This window comes from Solanum pennellii, chromosome 1, assembly GCF_001406875.1.
Source record: "Solanum pennellii chromosome 1, SPENNV200".
Classification (NCBI taxonomy): domain Eukaryota; kingdom Viridiplantae; phylum Streptophyta; class Magnoliopsida; order Solanales; family Solanaceae; genus Solanum; species Solanum pennellii.
In genome coordinates this window covers 106,409,683-106,431,078 of record NC_028637.1, presented here as the reverse complement: position 1 = coordinate 106,431,078, position 21,396 = coordinate 106,409,683, and the positions used below count along the sequence as shown (strand labels likewise).

At 30.4% G+C, this 21,396-nt stretch overlaps 2 protein-coding genes across 3 annotated transcripts; both read right to left on the bottom strand.

The window, feature by feature from the left end:
- Window positions 1–805: 805 nt before the first annotated feature.
- LOC107008410 (transcription factor HHO6) lies at window positions 806–3,452 on the bottom strand. The gene is made up of 5 exons (XM_015207438.2): window positions 3,010–3,452; window positions 2,405–2,649; window positions 1,900–2,299; window positions 1,452–1,528; window positions 806–1,357 (listed from the first exon to the last, which is right to left on the bottom strand). Exons 1-5 carry the CDS (start codon window positions 3,221–3,223, stop codon window positions 1,073–1,075), a joined length of 1,221 nt encoding a protein of 406 aa, XP_015062924.1. The 5' UTR covers window positions 3,224–3,452; the 3' UTR covers window positions 806–1,072.
- A 12,348-nt stretch (window positions 3,453–15,800) lies between these two features.
- LOC107007847 (upstream activation factor subunit spp27) lies at window positions 15,801–20,192 on the bottom strand. Of its 2 annotated transcripts, none has more exons than XM_015206666.2 (6): window positions 19,722–20,192; window positions 19,053–19,164; window positions 18,780–18,954; window positions 17,713–17,769; window positions 17,368–17,543; window positions 15,801–16,204 (listed from the first exon to the last, which is right to left on the bottom strand). In XM_015206666.2, the coding sequence occupies exons 1-6, from the start codon at window positions 20,075–20,077 to the stop codon at window positions 16,079–16,081; spliced, it is 1,002 nt and encodes a 333-aa protein (XP_015062152.1). In that variant the 5' UTR covers window positions 20,078–20,192; the 3' UTR covers window positions 15,801–16,078. The 2 variants fall into 2 exon arrangements, with proteins under 2 accessions (XP_015062152.1, XP_015062145.1); XM_015206659.2 differs by having other exon boundaries at window positions 19,053–19,167; window positions 19,722–20,190.
- Window positions 20,193–21,396: the final 1,204 nt, after the last annotated feature.

The following is a 21,396-nucleotide window of genomic DNA, read 5'->3' as shown; positions in this document are numbered from 1 at the left end:
GGTCCATATAATTTATTTATTTTTTAAATAGAAAAGAATAGAAAATAAGGTGACTACCTAATGTTTGTAATAAATGAGAAAACAGACAGCATATTTAATTTAAGATATATTTATAATAGGGAGTATCTCACAGAGGATAAGACCAAATCTTGCCTTGTCTATTTTTCTTCACAAGATATCTGATGATTCTTCAAAGAACATGAACCTAGATATTTATTTAATAATTATTAGTTAGATGTAATTGGAAATATTCCTAACAGGTCATACCTGCTACACAAATTAATTTTTGATCCACATAAATCTGCCCCCTGAATTCATGATTGACAAATGAATTTCAATATTTAAAATTTGACATTAAACTAATACAAGATGTTCTCTATCTTTTTTTGATTCTTGAATTGAGTAACTGGTCTGATTTTCTCAACTCACAGACACTGAAACCCCACTTTAGACTTTAGAAGACACCGCAACAACATAATCTCACAAGCAGAGTCTAGACACGGACTAAGACATATTTTCAAGATTTTAATATAGACCAAGACCTTGTCTTGTGGAATACAAAAGCTATTGTTTAGTGATTTTGGTCTTTGCCTAATCTTAGAAGGCATCTATGTTCCACTTTCTTAAAGGAAAAAAAAAATCCACATATTTCTTTAGATCAAAGAAATCTATCTATTCACAAAGATAATATAGAATATGTTAGAAGTCTTTGGAGAAGATTAAGTAAACTAAACCTGATATCAACAAAACATCAAGAAATTGAAGTGCAGTGATAAGAATTGTCAACAGAAACATAAAACAAGTAGTAATAGTAGTTGATGCATTTGATACCACGGAGGCACTGCTCTTTCATTTCTCAAGTGCTGGGACTTAAATTCAAGTTCCTTATACTGAAACAACAAATAACTAGAACACGGTTCGAAATGCACAGGCAAACAAAAAAAGGATATCTAATCCTGCAAAATTTTCACATCTCTCTCAAGATTTATATATAAGTATAATATAAGGTATCGATTTATGGTAAATAATTTCTCCAATGTATAATCTTATCTGCAAAATTCATGGTGGAGATCTATACATCAACCTTTCCAGAGGTGTGAACATGATTTTTCCAGCTGTGATTCTCGGATTTTACATCATCTTCTTCGTCCATGCTATCACCCACAGTCGTGGAAGTACCTCCGCAACTCCCAGCCAAGTGTAGAGGACCCTGAGGGGAACCAGATTGTGAACTGCTCTGCTTTGAGGATTCCCCATATTGGCCTTGGGACATCCATAAATTTCCTAGAGCCACACCAGACTGATTTGCTGGTTGAGTCTGTGAATTTGGAGTTCTTCGTGTATGAAGCCTGTATTTCTGTAATCATATAAACGCATTTATTAATATGGTCGATTCATAAACAAACAACACAATTATAGTACTTCACTTGATAGTATGAGTTTAAATTCACCTGCAAATGACTCTTTACTTCATCATTGGTTAGGCCATCCACTTGCATGAGCTCTCTAATCTGCTTAGGAGTTGCAACTGCAAAGAAGTCAAAATGAATATGAGCGAGAGTTGAAAATTAGCGGAACAATTAAGCTGGAAAAGTTTAGTTCAAGATTTTGGCAGCGAATGGGGAATCATTATATACATATTTTCGCTAGAGGACTACACTTTCAGTATAGTAAAGATACCGATTTCCTAATTCCACTATATCATGCATTCATTAAACTGTACACATGGCTCCGTCATCAACCACTGAGTCTAAGCTAAACACCATGGATTCCTATGCTCAAAAAATGTAAAACCTCAATTTTGGAAACGAAAGATTCAGATTCTTGCAAACAAAGTCACATCATCATAATTTTCTATAGTAGTATTCCTGCACTTGAAGAATTGCATAAAGTTCTAACCTTGTGAACCCCCAAGTTGTTGTAGTGCATCAACAAATCGCCGATGCAATTCTGGTGACCAGCATCTTCTTTGCTTTCTCGAAGACTGCTGCTGAGCCAATGATCCAGTCCTTATATTTGATTGGCCACCAGCTACACTAGATAATCCACCTCTGCTACCACTGTGTTTCGAATTCAAACCACTAGTCACAGTATCCTCCCTCAGCTTCGTAATTCCAGGAGTATGAAGTGATAGTCCTGGCAGTTCATCTTTATTGTCCTTCCTAACCGCTGTCACTGAGAAACCAGAATACCCCTTGAAAGGTACTGAAAATGCCTTCGCTACATTCATGGTTTTACAAGATTGGAATGGATCTTCAGTTACTGAACTATTTCCTTCTTCAGGGGATCTCTGAGTATCCTAACAAAGAGTTAAACGCAAGTAGCTGATCAGCAAAGAAGAACACGAAACAATCTGATAATTTCATTGTCTATAATAAGAAAAGCAAGTCAGTTATGTCCTCACCACTTTCAATTCTGATTTAGATTGTTGTTTATTAATCGCTTCATCAGTATTTTCGCAGTGAGATTCACTGTTCCAAAGCTGCACAGAGCTCATCCAGCTCATCTTTTCTCTACTATCCTTATCTTTAGTAATTTCAGCTTTAGTATCTTCATGGGAACTCTTCTTCAGTGGAATAAATTCTTCCAATACTGGTTCTGTTCTCGATTTTCTATATTGCATGGATTCTTCTCTCAAAGCTACAATAGCTGCAATAACAACCATCACCAAGGGTAAAATAATTAACACCCCCAATCTCTCCATTCACAACAGCAAACAACAACGTACTAAAACACAGTTACAACCTTCAAACATCAATATTTTCCCCCAAACTACATGACAATTGACAAAGAAAACAACAGCAACGACATATCCAGCGTAATCTCACAAAGTATACACACACTATCTAGACCCTCAGCTTAAAGAAAAAACAGTCTAAATAACGAGAAACACGACAAATAAAACATTACCCACAAAATAATCAATAGCCAAAAGCATTAGAAGTTAATTAACACAGTAAACATCGTACCCATGACTATAATTGATGGAAAAAAAATTTAGAAACTAACCATCTTTAACAAGAAGAACAGAAAGAGGAAGCTCTCGTTTGAAGGCATCGATTTTCCTCATTTCATCTTCAAGTCTGGTGATATAATCATCAATCTGTGATAGTTTATCAGGAACATTACGGATCAAAGAAAGTTGTCGAAGAAAATCAGTAATAGATTTGGGAATAAAACTAGGTCTACAATCTAAGCTCAATTCTGCTGGGATCGAACCCATTTCTCCAGATCTTCCAGATTAGATCTTTACAACAACAACAAAATTGAATCTTTTTGCTTCAGTTGCACTCAGAATCGATAAAAATGGAACCCCAAGAAATTAAGGATAAATTCTATATATATATATATATATATATATAAAGAGAGAAAAGAAGAGTGGAGAAAAGAAAAGAAGGGAAAGTGGAGGGGTAGGGGGTGGGGGGTGGAGGGTAAGAAGGAGAAGATTCTGTTAAACAACGCCGGGTTTTGACAGAAAAGAAAGAAATGCGTATATAAATAACCTGAAAGGTATATTTCGTGTCGTCGCATATTTTATCTCTTTAGATTCCCCAATTTCAATGGTCTAAATTGTCCCTCCAAATTTTATCTTAATTATATGAGTTACTATAATTAAATTTTTTATTTTTATTTACCACAAGCAAACTAAATCTTTATTCAAAAGAGTGAAAAATATTTTTTCAATAATAGACATTTTTAAAAAAAATTTAGAACTTTAAATTAAAATTATTTGAATTTTTATAATTGTTAATAAGATTTTTGACAATAAAAATCAAGATGATATATTAAAATAAATGGATGAGATCTTGTTAATTTGAATTTTGAAGTTAATATTTTTTCTCTCTTATAAAAATATAGTATAGTCATATAATATTACTATGCATAAAAGAATTTTATGATACCCAGAATTTATTGGAGTAATGACCAATTCTATTATGATAAAATAAAATTTGGATAATTCTATAATAATCAATCAAAAAGGATTTCTAAGGTGAATAAGCACACCTAAGGCTAATTCAAGAATTTCGCATAATTTTAATGCAAAGAATAGATTAACTAATAAAATAGGGTAAAAAAATGATGAGAGAAAAGTTATTTTGTTTGTTCTTGAAAGACAAATAATCTATAAACAAACATTTATTGAGAGTATTTAAAAACCGTTCTCTTAATTATAATTGGTCTATTTAGTAGGATAATAATTATCAATATGATAATTAAATCAATTTTGTTTCCATCAATATAATTACAATGTTTATAAATATATTTTTTAAATGCACAATTACAATTATAAAATTATATTAAAATTTTAAAAATAAAAATTAATTATTCAAATTTATATTAGACAAATAAAAACTTTATAAATGATGCTAAATTTTATATGTATGAAATACATTAATTAATAAGTATATATTCTAACTAACATTGTGAAAAATAATTGATTTATATTTGAAAATTAGTATAATTCAATTGAATTAATCATAAAAATTAAAAGTATAATAGTTTTATAAACACCATGACATGTATGTTGACAAAAATATTTATATTATAAATAAAATGTCATCAGTTATTAACATATATGGCAAAATATAACTTATCAAGTCTAACTAAAAAATAAATAATTTGCAATGGGAAGTCTCAAATACTACTAAAACAAATGAAATTGAAAATATAACATAAGTTCTAAATTTAATACAAATTAGTCTTATGTCAAATTTCAGCACAACATACATGATTTAAGAGAAAAATAAAATGTAAGTCTATATCCTTACTCAACAATGAATTCTATCTTAATTTAAAAATTAGAATACTAAACAAACTTATGCTAATAAAAAGATATGGTATAAAATAGATAATACAAAAAATTGCATGAAATCACAGAAAGTAAAGGTTGAGAATGAGAAGAAAATGAAATATAAAAAAACAAAAAAACTTTAGAATAATAATAACAACAACAATTTAAAATAATAGAATAAAAAATAAATTAAAACAAAAAAATAAAAAAAAAATTGAAAAGTAATCAACTTGTAATTATACCAAGTAATTACATGCAATTCACAATTTCTATCTGGGAATTGGAGTGTGTAATTATTCCTTGCCAATTACATTCAATTACCTGTTGATCAAATAATTATCTAGCCAAACAAATAGATTTACAGCAAATTCAATTTATCAAGTGACCTTTAAAATAGATCTCTAATGATATTATTATTCAGTGATGGGATTCAGGATGTGGCTCAAATACACTACTGACGTGCACCCTCCAACAGGCAGGATGGACTCACCCTTAGCCAAGGGCTGTCAAGCGACTCCCGGCTTAATGAATATACAGTCGTAAAAGTTTAATCCAGTGGTTAAGGCATTGCGAAAATTCCTTAAGGTTGCCTTCTAGTTTTACTAGTCTCATAAATTATATTTTTACTACAACCATTAACATCCTTTAATGACAATCCTGGTGTGCTACCCCATCCAACTAACAATCTTTTATTGGGAAAATTATATGAAATACCAAACTATTAATTCAAATTGAGTGTTATAGTCATAGTTTATTTTAATTGTAATTTGCAGCAAACATTTCTTTTTCTGTCATTTGGTCGATATACAATTAGTCATTTTATATATTTCGGTATAAAATGTATAAATGTGTTTGTGTTTATAGCAAGCGAGAGAAAAGTGTATATACAAATACAAATACAAATACATATATGTTCGTCTTATACTCTTATAATTATATAAATTACACAGATCTTATTAATAAATTTCAATGTATAAATGAATTTATACAAAACTAAACAATTTGTATAAAATTGGATGTTTGTAGCGAATTATACAAATCAAAAACTCCATAACAAACATAAAATTTGCTATGAAACACAATTATACAAACTATAGCTATAACATACAAATATAATTTTTATGTTTGTTATACGTGAAAGTTGCTCTTTATATATATATATATATATATATATATATATATATAACTACTACTATCCTATTTAACAAAACAAAAAAAGAAACAGTGCAATTTGTTAGACGTAATTCTTTAAAGTTATTTTTTTTCTTGGGTTATAAGTGGTGATAATTTCATGGCAAGTTTTGCATACGTTAATTAAGTAAAAAGTATTCTACTTAAAATTATCCACAAAATGATTTAACTTTTTCTTTTGGTTTGTTTTGGGGTATGAGGGTGAGGGATTAGCAACTGCAACAGAGAGATGAAAATTTGGGGACTATGTTGGTGTTTGGCAGGGATAAAAATCTTTTTCATGTATGATTGATTTAAAACTTAAAATTTATATTTAGTGAAATGAAAATTTTTAAAATAAAGAAAATAATTTTCTCAGTATGAGTACAAAAAATAAATTTTACAAATAACAATCTCATATTGATTGTCAAATAACAACACATCTTATCTTCAATTCATGTTCTTAGTCTCTATCCAATCACTCCATCACTTCGTTCTTTCATTCTATTTATTTAGACTACACATAGATATTTTTAATTTTTTTCTTACTTATATATTAAATATACAAAAATAATTTTTAAAAAAAAAATATTTTTCTCTGTATCGAACCTCTCATCTCCCTCGAGATAAAAGAATTTTGTTTAAGGGGGTGATCCTCAAAAGGAAGAAGGTGGGGTTTAACGTTTAAGTGTAACGGCGTTTATTATGTGTTGACGTTTAGATCACTCCATGTTTTTATTCTTTATTTAATCATCCATTTTTCTTGGGAATATAGTAGTACACATTTCTAGTTGTAGTACACAAAGAATCTTATTCATACACCTATACTTTATGATATAATTACACTGACACCCCCATAAATAAATAACAAAATAAGTAACCCTTAGACCATTTTAATATTTTGAGGAGGATTAATATATTCTTATATTGCTATAACTTTGGAGAAGTGATAACAGCATTTTGATTAGAAGAAATTGCATACATATTAAAAAGAGTTCACACAAGTTGCTTAGTTGATTATTTATACTAAATGTTAGAATTAATGATAAAAAATTTTATTCATCAATTACTTTATTTTACGATAAAAATTAACGATACAATTTATCATTTTGTTTTTCAAAAAGTGAGAGTATAAATAGTGTGCGGCCTGGGAATAAGGAATCTTAGATTAATAATTATAGGGTGGGACACATATGTCCATAAATTTTTCATTTCCTAACCCTAGCTCAAATTAATTTGCACGTCTAATATTAAATGACACGTCCTTTTCTGTTTTTTTTTGAAAAAAATAAACTTTTAATGACAAATCTTTACACCAATTAGATTCCCATCCTATGAGTTAATACAACAAAGGAGAATCCCACAACACCTTCTTTCTTAAAAAGTAATCTCATATTAGTTCTCCCTCGTTTACTTTTATTTATCAATTATTTTTTTCATTCATTTTGAAAAGATTTTACACGTATCGAGTATTTATATCAATTTAATATAATTTTTATTATTATGTGATTTAATAAAGTAAAATAAACTATAAATTGAAATATATATATATATATATTGACTTGATGTAAATACTCGAAACGAATAAATTTTAGGGAAAATTGTATATAATAGCAAACTAATAATCTAAAATAAATGGAGTAGCTAGGGTTTGATTTAATTGTGCTCCATAGCAAACGTTAGCTAAAGTTTGTCAGGCGTCTCTCTCCCAAAAATCTCGCTCGCCACTCTCCATTCTCGCTCGCCTCTCTCCCAAAAATATATATCTTCGTGTTATACACTTAATTATACGATTTACAAACATTACTTCAAATATTGTAGAGAAAAAGGCCAACGAATTATACAATTGTGAATTATATAATTGCAGTGAAATACAATTTTCTCTAGCTCTATACAACAAAAGTGTATATATTGTGTTTCTGTTTTTGTATAAAGCGAGAGAAAAACATATATCTTCTTGCTATACACTTATAATTATGCAATATACATAATTCGATTCAACTGTATGCAAAGCAAATTTTATAAAAATATTGCAGCGAAATAGGCAGCGAATTATACAATTGTGCATTATACAATCGCAGTGAAATAGGATAGCGAATTATACAATTGCAGCGAAATAGGCCAACGAATTATACAATTTAGGCCAACGAATTATACAGTTTTATGTTTGCTATGGAGTGCAATTATGCAAACTTTGCTATAACATACAAATATGAATTTTTTGTTTGCTATACGTAAAAGTTATCCTAAATTTTATCCATACATTTTTACTTGTCATATTTCAAACTTTATAAATTTTAAATCCAGCTTTATCGTCCTCAACCATAATTTCACATGAATTGGCATATTGCAGACTCATTTTATTTGATGAAGAAATATGTTTCAAAAAAGAAAAAAGATATTTTGAATTTTGTGGATACTGAAATGAGGGGCAATAAAGTCATGAGATTAAATTGGTCAAGCAAAGGGAGCATTAGATTCCTTTGAAAGTTGCCACTATGCTACAGTACTTATTTAATTATATTGTCTTTCCACACAAACAGCACAAGCCTAATGATGGAAAAAAACACACGTCAAAAGGTCACCCACCAAACTTGTTAATTTTTTAGTCAATTCAAGAAGGAAAAAAAAATCAACAATTAAATAAAGACTTTATATTAAACTTGTGATTCCACATTTTCATTTCTCTATTGAGTACTAATACTATATATAATATAATTAATTAATATAAGTATCAATCAAAATAGAGAAAAGGGCAGATGCCAAGAAGAAAATGGCATTTCAATTATACCTTTAGAATCTAAGAAATGGTATCTTATCTTAAGCGCCCTCCATTCTTCACAATTTTTCTACTAAAATTAGCATTCTGTTTCTACTTTGAAAAAATATATTTTTAAAAGGGTTTGGTGTGCACACATTTCAAGAGAGAATATTACTCCATCCATCATATATTGTCCACGTTATTAAAAAATAGTTATCCTAAATTACTTATGAATTTACAAAACGTACTTAATACAGATTATTTTTTCTTTACAATTTTACCTGACTTTTAAAAAGTTTAAAATTGATACTACTTTTTAAAAGATAAATTTATTTTTTTTATTGTTAGATGGTCTATTCAATGACTCATTCTAAGAGGTCTTGTAGAAAGTATGATTTGTCTGTTAAAAAATATCTCGAAATTAAATTTAGAACAATTGATCAAAACCAATTCATTTTAGAGGTTCTTTTTTTCTTCTAAAGGAAATTTTAAGTCTCAACAGATGATCCAATTGTTCGATCCATAAAAGACAAACTAATGTGTTGTATGGTCTGATTTATAATTTATAAATTTCGAATACTTAATAACTATCGAAGGAAAATTATAGAAAGTGGGAAAAGAAAATTCTTTTTTTATTTGGTGTCTTCTATTTATATTGAACTCAATTAAATATACACTCACATCAGGGGATATCTGACTTCATATCTATAACTTGAATGTGTAATTTTTAACTAAAGATAAAAAAGATATTTATCACTTTATCGCAATCCTGATTCTCACGACTAAAGTGAAAAGAAGGAAAGAAAAAAAGTGGGAAAGGGTTGGTATACATGTAGTGTTTTGTTTGGTTGGATTAATTTGCTACACAAGATTCATGTAAAGGAAACGTCTTAATGCAAACATTTATAATTTTTGTAGAAAGAATAAGATGCCCTCTTATTCAATGGTGCAAACGAAGAGGACAACAACAACTAAGTCCTTATCATGTCAAAGCATCTTTCACGTGATGACAAGCTTATCATTCATTCCCATTTTTATCATTATCATCATCTACATTTATTATTATTACTATTTATTTATTTATTCATTATATGTGTTTGTGACTCATCTCTATCTCATCCTCATTGGCTACATTAATTCCTCCCTTTTATTTTATTATATATAGTATTCTATTCTATTCTTTATCCCTAGTATTTGTCTTCTCATGAGGGTCTTCTTGTCATTTGATTATACTAAATTAATTAAGCCGCCACCACCAGTAGTGGTTGGGTGGAAATTATGGATTCAAATTAATTTGAATTTTGTATAAATAAACACACTATTAAAGGTAAAATTATTGATTTCTATGAGACTCAAAATTATTGGAACTTCTCATCACACTATTAAAGAAATAAATCTTGTTAACTTAAAGTCTAAAACCCTTAAACGTTAGCTTATAAAGTATGAAGTGAGGATTACACCAAATATCAAATAAGAAGATCAAAAACCTATATTAAGAACAGTTGTGAGACTTTAACACACCACTGCACATCCAAGAAAAGACATCACAAGAGCGTGGATAGTATAATATAGGGTCGATCAACGTTTAATATATAAAGTAAGAATTAAAATGAGTTTAACTTTAGTATTCTGGTAAGAAATGAATATTGGGGCCTAATTCAATACAAAAATTAGTTCATAGTTGAGGATTGTCATAAATTTATAGACCGATTCAGAGTTTGATGTTTATAAATCATTATAACAACTTTAAATTAATAATGTACATTTTATTCGCCCGATAGAGATTGTATAAAGAAACTAAGAAGTCCATAAAAATGGATATAAGATTCTATAACACACGCCTTCTTTGAAGTTGTTAAAAGAAGTAATTTACTCTATGCTTTTTATTTATGGCCCCCTTCTCTTCCTCTTAATAAAATTTGACTTCATAATTGTTTCTCACTTTTTTACAACCCAACTTTACAGGTTGCATAACATGTCCAATGATATAATTCTTGTAACTTTTTCCCTCTATTTATTTACTAATAAGAAGAAAAAATCTATTAGTAATTATTTTTCTCAACCTAAAGCTAAATGCACTACTTTTAAGCAGCAGAAAATTATAGCACTGTGCCATCTAGCTAGTGTTCCTTCTTTATTGACTTAATTTTATTAGTCATTACTAATGTTGTACATTAATAGTTGAAGAAAATCAACATGGATTCAAATCTTTAACAAGTGAAATTCATTGATATATTTAAGGAATATTTGTATATAATAGCAAATTAATAACCTAAAATAATTGAAGTAGCTACGGTTGTGCTCCATAGTAAACGTTAGTCAAGGTTTGTCAGTCGCCTCTCTCTCAAAAATCTCTCTCTCAAAAATCTCACTCGCCACTCTCCCATTCTCGCTCGCCACTCTCTCTCTGCTCGCCTCTCTCGCTTTATACACAGAAGTGTATAAATTGTGTTTCTGTATTTATATAAAGCGACAGAAAAACATATATCTTCTTCCTATACACTTATATTATACAATATATATACATTTTACTTCTTCAATTGTATGCAAAGCAAATTTTATACCAATATTGCAAAAAATAGGCAGCGAATTATACAATTGCGCATTATACAATTGCAGTGAAACAGGATAGCGAATTATACAATTGCAGCGAAATGGGCCAGCGAATTATACAATTTAGGCTAGCCAATCATACAATTGTATATGTATAGGGAGACCAGCGAATTATACAATTTAGGCCAGCGAATTATATAATTATATATGTATAGCGAATTATACAGTTATATGTTTGTTATGGAGCACAATTATGCAAACTTTGCTAATTGCATATAAATATAAATTTTTTATTTGCTATATGTGTGAAAGTTGCCCTTTATTTAGTAGTACTTAAGATATTATCATTAATTAACGTGCGAAAACTTTCTGAACCTTTAAACAATGACTGTTCAAAATTCTGAGTAAAATAATAGACTTAAATAAATCGTTTAACAGAAAATAATTAGAATAATTTTATTTTCAGATAAAATTAATTATCAAAAAAGTAACATATACTGAAAAAAAAAAACATTTCACAAACTGCTGTCTATATTCCAAAATAAAAATAAAAAAAATTAGTAGTAGTGACAGACAGCATTGCAATAATTGATGGGCTGTGAAAAAAAACAAAAAAAGTTGTGGGGTCTCAAGAGAAGTAGAGATTCCATAGGAATCCGATAAAAACGTGGAATTGTCGGCTATTTCTTACTCGCATCGTTTCGCCGCATATCTAACGGCGGTGCTCCACCATTAAATGCCACCGGGTCCCACCCATCTTCACAAATTCTCTCCTTTTGTCTTCGATCTCTACTTTGACCAAATGACAAAAATACCCTTATGCATCGAGAAATTATTTGATACGCGAGATAAGATGAAATGAGAAAATTACAGTTTATGGGTTAAAAATGTTTCATGAAATTAGATATTATTTCATTTTTTATTAGAATTGATTAACTACATTATCATATGTAAAATATACAAAAAAATAAGCAGAGATTTATCAATTTAAATAATCAAGTTATATCATTACTTTCACCTAGGTTCGAATTCGGATGGAGCAAGATTTTGCTCAAAGGTTAATTTCAGTCATTTCTATCCAAAATACCCCTCCACCTTATTAATTAAATAATTAATTACATATTTAAGATAATTACGATACTATCCTAAACTTGGAAAAAGACCATTTTACTCCTATATATATTATATTAAGGGATTGTTTTATTAGATGGGGTGAATAAGAAAAGATATTTCATAAAATCAGCTATTATTCTTTCTTTTTTTTTAAAGATAAAATAATTAACTTATTATATTTTACATAAAAAAAGGTACCTGAATTAATTTATATATATAAAAAAATTGAGTAAAATTTGCACCTCAAGAAGCTATACCAAGTACTAAAAATAGATATTTTTTTTTAAAAAAAAAATTACGCCTCCAAATACGAACTCTTGTTAAATCTAACAAACGATGTTTTTTTTAAAAGAAAATTGATGGAGACCAAGGATGCCCCTTTTGATAAAGTTAAAGAACCAATATTGCTCGAGAGTATATTGAAGGAACATATTAAGCCTATCTACAAACATAATGGACCATTTTGTCATTTTCTCCTTTTGTTTACATCAAATACGTTTAGTAGTAGAACTAAATTTATTTATTCTTCTAATAAATAAAAACGACAATGTATGAGAATTTTGTTTCAAAGACATTTGTACTTGGTGCAAACACAAGTACTCCTAAAATAGGATTCATTTAACTTTTATATATATATATAAATATAATAGATATTGAAATCACAATAATTATTTCAAGCTTATTTTTTAATTCTTTGAACCTCATTAATGAAAATTCTTACACCATACTTATTTACCGTTCAAGCATCCCAAAAGGATAAGATCAAAAAAGAAAATGATAGACTATAGTATGCTCCAATTTAGCCTGGAAAATGGATGAGAAGTTTGTATTATGTAAGTCGTTTCAATTTTGAATGACATATAAGATTGCAAAAACATATTATTGAAGCGTAATACCTCTAAACTTAAGTTTATCTAATTCAAAAAAAAAAAGTAGTGATGAATGAATATTCATAGGGACAAAATAAGTAAACCTAATGTGATGAAAAATGGAGTGTTGAACACTATTGTCCTTCAATTTAAGTCACGCCACTCATCATTTCTAATATACTTACTATCGTCTTCTTTTCATCACCTATATTGGGCTTTTTCATTCATGCCACACCACACATGCACCTCTTACTAAATTTAGAATTTGTAATTATTAAATAAAAAAAAATCGATGCTTCTATGACAAAATAATTCTTAATATATAATTAATCTTTTGTTTTTCAATTAGTACGTAAATAAAAAAAAAAAAAAATCGTTCCTCTTTTTGCATCACATGCTCATTTGAATCATATTATTGCTGCATGCAAATTCAGTAGTTTTCCAGCATCATGATTCCTTTCTTGGTCAAATGCAAAATACTTTAAGACAACACATTAAATATTTTTAATTCATTGTGATATTATTTTTTTCCATCTATCTTAGTTAGTTTGGGAAATTTCGAAGATTTGAGCAAATTTTTACAGTTAAATTGGAGTAGACAATCTTTTTTAGTTCACAATTTAGCCATTCAGAGACTATAATTCCAAAAGCCCAAAAAACACATTCAAGACCTAAGGTGTCGTTTGGTTGAATTCAAAGTTATGATGAAATTAGTTATGCTAAGATTATTTTTTACCAAACATTTGGTTTGTTGTATTCTCAAAAACAATTTATTTGTTTACAAAAAATTACTCTTCGGACCACCACAAACGTGAATAGTAATGTATAGAAAGAGTTTAAAGCGATATTTTTGTCATTCACTTATTTTATCACATTACTATATACCATCCAAATAATTATTAATCCCGAGATAAGTTATTTCAGGCTGTCAAACAAACAACAAAAATTAAGTGGCAGTATAATTTAATTTCAGAATTATTTGGTATAATCCTTCACGCCAAGCGACCGTAAGAGTACTGGCTACATTCTTTCTCATGCTAGAGTTCTCAAAAGTACTTAAATTAACAATGAATTCAATCGTAAAAAAAGCGTAGATTAAGGAGGGAAAAAGGAGAGCTAAGTGAAAAACAATGGATAAATGACTGAAACCCCACCTTTAAGTTGTCTTATTACTATTATCCCCTGCTAGTTTTACAAATTTCTAAAATTTCTCATTTTTACACATTATATTAATGTATCAGAGCATCAAAGTAATATATCTCGCGCGTCAAATTAGTGTATCACGTATAAAATGTATATCAGATTAGTGTATTATGTATAAAATGTAATGTATCTGACTTAAGAATTAATGTATCTGACGTATTAGATTAATGTATTAGCGCTTATATTATCGCATTAGTTTGAAGAATTTTGGTAATTATAAACATATAATGAATAATATATAATAATGCTGCTTTTAGTTTGAAGAATTTTGGTAATTATAAACATATAAGAGACCATATGAATAATATATAATAATGCTGCTTTAAACGTATGTAATTTCTGTCCTTTTTAGTAAAGATTACACTCTCTGTTTACACCTATTTCAGGAGATTTGAATGGTCTCAATTTGTTTGTCCTTCATTTCTTTCATAATTTGTGTTAAAAAGAAATATCTCTTTTCTTTTTCAACTTCTTTAATTTCTACCTTTTCACCCGATATATATAAGACCACAAGATCAAATAATATTTTAACACTTTCACTCTCTTTAGTTTAAGACCAAAAATCCTCTTTACTTCCTTAAAACTCTGTGGTCAAGTCGGGAGTAAAAAGAATACATTCATGTTCCAATACTCGACTTGTTGATCATATTTTGAGTTCAGTTCTCATAAGAAACCAAAAAAATAAAACTGGGACCAATATACCTCAAGTAGAAGAACCCAGGGTTGCAATTATTCATGATGCCTGTTCAGGTTGTAGAAATAATTGAAACTTACTGTAGAACTTACATATGGACAAGTTCTAATACCATCTCCAAAAAGTATCTTGTTGTTTGGATTGAAGCTGATATAGCCGGGAATGTATCCATGCATACTATATTAAAGGGTCTCAGCTACAAGATATTACCATTCCTCGGCAAGCTTGTCGGATGGTATTATTGAGGCTAAAGAGGTGGTGTTGAATTCTCAGATTAGCTTAACAGGAATGAGCATTATCAAACAGCCATACCTGACCTAAAGCTAGTTTTACTTTGTCACTATTAATGCAAGACATGCTTCTCACTGCTGATAAGATCTTAAGATGGGGATTGAAAGCGGAAACAAGAGTTCTTTATGCCCTAACGTGTGATGATGAATCCAGATATAACTTGGTAATAGAGTGCTCCTATACCTGGAATATATGGAACAGGCTTGTACTTACTGTGGGTTAGAAAAAAGACCATACTTGCTAGCATTTGGATGATCAAGAATGCTAAAGGCAAAACTGCAGATGATCAACTCTTCAAGATGATGTATACAGAAGCTATCTATGCCGTATGGACAGAAAGGAATCAAAGAGTCGTCACCAAGAAAAGCAGGGAATGGAAGTACTAAGCAAAAGAAGTAGCATACAATTGTACTGTTAGATTGAGACTTACCTTGTAGATATCTAGCAGTGATTGCTATGATATGGCTTTGTAATGTTTTCACTTGGTGGTGATTAATAGAATACAGTCGGTTACCAAAAAAGGATATAACAATTTTGTTTTTTTCATTCTTTTTTCTTTTTTTGTGTTGACTAACAGGGCCAGATAGAATATAAATTACCCTCTCATTGCCAATTGCAAGCAAGCCACAATATCAGTCTTCTCTTTTGATAAAATGAGCAGTCAATAGCTTTGTAACTGTGAACCCATGGAAGGAATCAACTTGAAATAGTTCTTTTAACCTTTCATCGCAGATGATTGTCTTCTTATCAGATGGATCCTGGAAAGAAACAAGCACACTGTCAAATCCTGAGATTGGTGATTTGACATGACTAACATGCAACCAATGGATAATTGCTAAGGGATGGCATTTGCTCCAGTGAATTCCTTTCCAGTAACGATCAATACCCTTTTAGTTCATGACAGATGTCCAAGAAATATTCATGCCTCATAAAGAAGTTATCAGATGGAGCTCTTTATTTTTGAAGGAAGATGATATTAATTTTATACACAAACACATACATATACCATATAGCAGTATTGCTCTCAAATAATTTAAGTTATAGGAGGTTTCAAATATTCTTTCCTGGAAAGGAAATAAAGAGAAAAGAGGTAAGATAAGTCGGATAATTAAAAATGAAATAGTTTGCTGTCCAAAAGAAATAAGGGTCGCTATTATCTCATATTTGAATTATTTTTATCCTATAACTTATTGGAAAGGGTCATGACGTAAATCAAAACAAAATTGACAGGGAGGAAAAATAAAACAAGATGACTGCAGACATAAACCAATAGAAGTCATGATTAAAATGTTATAACTTAGTAGTTAATGAGAACTTCATATGGGAATCTTAGCAGCTCGGTTGGTTAATACATGAATTTTCAACCTTATTGGTGAGGGTTCGAATCCCCTCCCCCGTTTCCCCTGCACCCAATTTTTTTATATCAAAAAAAAGAGAGAGAACTTCAGACAAATTAATTTTGTAGGGTCGGAAGTCCGATGGATTATCTTAAGTGATGTACATACAATTACATTCTCGGAACACAGAAACAGAATGTCAAACCCCGAATGCCATGAACAATTAATATTCTCATATTACTGTACATAAGCATAAATTATGATTACAATTTAAGGTGGCATGGCATATATTTTGGAACACCAGTCAGACTTATTTTTTAAGTCCAGATGGAATGATTCATACTAGAATTAAAAGCTTTAGATGCTGGCTAATGTGTGAACCAGAGAAAAGTTTTCACTACCAAAATCACCATCACTTAAATTAATTGATGATATCATCCAAATCATAACAGCTTCAATGACAATGCTACATCGTAGGAAGCTCAAACAGTGCCAACTTGCTTAGAATATGCTAACTGAATGAGTATTAAAAACAAAACAAGAACTAAAGATAGTGAAGGATGTCAACAGAAAATGGAACAAACCTGCAGCTCATTTTCTTTTATATATTGCCATATTCGCTTAATAACATCAGCTCGCGGCAAAGCATTTTCATCAATACCTAAGAATTTCACAAGGGCATCTGATAATTGAACCGGAGCAAGAAAACCAGATCCTCCGCCTTTCTGCCTTTTCTCTTTTTGCTTTGGCTCATCTGAAGCTGGTTAATTGAGAGTTGTAGATTTGACTTAGCAAAATGATGGATATGTCATTAGTTGGAGAAAAGCTGAAGCAAAGGCTTCACCGTACTGCAAGCAACCTATAAAGAGCAGAAAGCATTTCGAAATCGAAGACTATTACTCTTTGCACTTCAAGCAATTTATTCTCACCTTCTTCTCTGCCTTTTTTCGGTAGCCTTCTCTTCACAGAAGTTTTGACTTGAGTGCCTGCATGAGTCAAAGAAAAGTATCCTAAATAAACAAAAGCTTTCACAATTTCACAAGCACTTCCACTAAGTTGAGTTCTGAGTCTTATGGATATGATAGGTGAAGCCACAAACAACTCTGAAGTCACTACCAAGCAGAGATTCTAATCTAGACAGGCTGCTATTCACAACAACAACATACCCAGTATAGTCCCACAAAATGGGATCTTGGGAGGGTAGACTGTATGCAACTGATACCTCTACCTCAGAGTTAGAGAGGTTGATTTGGATAGACCCTCGACTCAAGACGAAAACAGTCCATACAAGAAAAGTAATAGAAGTACAAGAAGCAACAGACAGCAGATAATAGCATAACAATACTACAAAATAAAATAATAATCAAACTACAGGATACAGTAGATATATAGTAATAGAAATGGAAGAACAAGAAACTACAAGAGTAATATTACGACTACTAGTATGTACAGCAAGACTATACACTCCTACCTAATTGTAATGGATGCGATCCTAAGTCCCTACCAACTATCCCCTTCTACCCTAATAATCTGTATCCTACACACCTTACTATATAAGACCATTTCCTCAGGAAGCTGCACTAGCCCTATGTCAATGTCTACTCACATCTCCCAATATTTCTCAAGTATACTGCTAGTGCTACCTCTCCTGAATCCATCCATAGCCAACCTCTCACACCTCCACAATGGGGCATCGTGTATCTCCTCTTCACATGCTGTATCTCCTCTTCACATGCTGCTATTTGTACTGCTGAAACCCCTTAATTTATCCCCGTAATGGTCTGATGCCAAATAATTTTGCAATAAAGCAGGAAAGTAAGAAACTATTGATTCGAGAACCAAAAAAACAACTGACCATAGGCACAGTGCTCTTCTGCAATCATTTAGGCACCTAAAAGCAATATTCCGAACAACTATAGCAATACCATGACAATGCAAAATAGCTCATATTGCAAAAAATTCAATAATGAAATTGTCAAAAGGAAAGTAAAAATACCATTTTCCTCATTTAAGGGCCAAATGTGCTTGGATAGCACCTTGTTCATCTGGAACATGTCTATACTTTTCACCTGAAAAATTCCACTCAAAACTTCGTCACATAAAATTTTCCGCTTGTTCTCTGGGTTTTGTAAATTTTTCTCCCGGATATAGGCCCAAATCTTCTTGACGACCTACTAACAAAAAGACATCACCAAAAAGTATACAGGAAATTAGATAGAAGATAGAGTAAGGATCATAACAAAGACAAGCCATAGAAGTAATGCATCACCTCTGGTCTGCCAAGTTCTGGCTCGCCAACCAATTTCTGAAGCTGTGGCGAAAGTGCACATGGTTTGTTAAAGCCCCCTTTTTTCTTTGCTTCTCCATTCATTTTCTCAGACCTACTTAATAATATTTGAAAACACTTCGACGTGATCAACATCAGAAAAAGCATCATTACAAGTGGATGATCAAAATTACGCCACATAAGCTCTCTCTCTGCTCCTATTGTAGCTTTGCTATATCACATGTAATTGCTGATACTTGTGATAATTATTAGTAAAAAATAGCACTTATATTATGTATTAGCATACAAATTCTTGCCTTCAATTACTTTTTTCTTGCACTTCTACTATCTACAGAATGTCTGATGATTAGATAGCACTTAACAATTTATTGACACAAAATCAAAACTTGAATCAACGCAATCAGATGAATTACTGATCAATCAATCAACTACACTACAATCCCAAACTAGTTGGGTTCGTTTATATGATTTTATATACAATTCCCTTATACCCATTTTATTCCATTAGTAGATAATTTATCTTCCAAGGTAAAATTAGGGGTTTGCAAAGCTAGAGATTCTTTCACTTCAATACGTTCCTGGCAATGCCGAACCTAAGTGTAACAATATCAATTAAGTATTAATCTCAAACTGTTTATCAAGAAATCATACCGTGGTTTCTTCTTTGCTCTTTTAGCACTGTCATCCTCACCCTCCTCTTCTTCTTGGGAGCAAGAATCACCATTTTCATCTTCCTTTGATTCTTGTTCTTCTTCTTGGGAGCAAGAATCATCATTTTCACCTTCCTTCTCATTCTCTGCTTCGTGTACATCGTTCTTTGAAGTTTCCTCAACCTGGATTCGAAGGAAAAGGTCGATTTGATCCCTGATAAATGCTTTCCTGTCAAGTAAATCGACCCCAAATTCCTCCTCAAGCCTCCTACGAACGGTGCCGGCGGTGGCAATATCAAGGTCGGAAACTCGAAGTATTTCCCGGAGCCGGTCAACCAACACGGAATCCGATACCATCCTTGGCTAAAATGGAAAAGGCACAGGAACTATTGTTCGGACGAAGTAAAGTAAACCTAACTTGGTAAGAGAAACAGAGTTGAACAGAGTAAACAAAAGGAAAAAAAAAAGACTTTTACCAACTGTCAAACAAGGAAAATATAAGTACTCTGTTAATTCTTTTCTCTTTTAATTCTTTTAAAAAACTTAATTAATTACTAATTGGCGACCTTACCGTTTTTATTTTCCATAGCTTTGAGGTTTTTTTTATTTTTTTTAATTTTATTTATGGAAAACGATCTAAAATTACCTAGAATTATTGAAAATGGTACAAAAATATCTTTCATTCATTTATTGGATCCAAAATACCTTTTTTCATCCACCTATTGGCTCCAAAGTACCCTTTTCATCCACTTTTGTAGTTAAAATTGACCACTTATTTAACGATTTTAAAATTCAACTATTTAAATATTTTAAAAAATACTTGGCGCTCAACTATTGGTTATAATTTAATTTATTAATATCATTTTTAAATCGACCCACTACCCACCCAATTAATAAACCAATTCTAATATCAAAATCGTCGTGATCACTACTAAAACACAACGAAATCACAGATTACTGAAAATTACATCCAAAATTATTCGAGTATGAATTGAAGTCCCATTTAAATATAGGTTGAGCCGCATATTTAGGAGGACACTTTTAATGGAATTCCCTTTCAAGTTTGAATTCAAAATTTATAATTAAAGGTAGATCCCGAATTAATTCATGCATTTTTTTAAATATAATATTTAAATATTTATGATTTCTTTTAAATATTAAAATGTTAATATATTAGTTAATTATTAGGTAACATTACATATTGAGAAGAAGGAATAATTAAGATGAACATAGTTCGACTTTTAAGTTTAATTGGTAATTTTTATTTACACACTTGAATTATAATATATTTTGATTGAGGACTTGAATGTATGATAAAGTACTTATATAGACATTTTGACCTCAAATTTTTTAGAAACACTCATTGATAGTAGCTTTCTTGTTGTTGCATTAGTAATAGAGCGGATTTATTAATTGGGTGGATTTAATTAGTAATGAATCGGTAGTGGATTAGTTTATAAATTATATATATAAGTTAAAGTATAAAAAATAGTTGAGTGCCACTTATATAAAAAAATATTTAAATAATTTCAATTTAAAACCATTCAATAAGTGGTCAATTTTGAACCCAAAGATGGATGACAAGGGTACTTTGGAGCCAATAAGTGAATGGAGTTTTGTACCATTTCTAATACTTCAAAGATATTTTAGATTTTTTTCCATTTTATTTATTGAGT

Excerpts from the sequence above, each read along its gene's own strand:
- LOC107008410 (XM_015207438.2), bottom strand. The coding sequence starts at position 3,223 with ATGGGTTCGATCCCAGCAGAATTGAGCTTAGATTGTAGACCTAGTTTT. Across the intron at positions 2,650-3,009 it reads TGTTCTTCTTGTTAAAGATG|CTATTGTAGCTTTGAGAGAA; the intron begins GTTAGTTTCTAA and ends TTGTTATTGCAG. Across the intron at positions 1,529-1,899 it reads ACAACTTGGGGGTTCACAAG|TTGCAACTCCTAAGCAGATT; the intron begins GTTAGAACTTTA and ends ACTTCTTTGCAG.
- LOC107007847 (XM_015206659.2), bottom strand. The coding sequence starts at position 20,077 with ATGGTATCGGATTCCGTGTTGGTTGACCGGCTCCGGGAAATACTTCGA. Across the intron at positions 19,168-19,721 it reads AGAGCAAAGAAGAAACCACG|TAGGTCTGAGAAAATGAATG; the intron begins GTATGATTTCTT and ends AATATTATTAAG. Across the intron at positions 16,205-17,367 it reads TAAAAGAAAATGAGCTGCAG|GATCCATCTGATAAGAAGAC; the intron begins GTTTGTTCCATT and ends GTTTCTTTCCAG.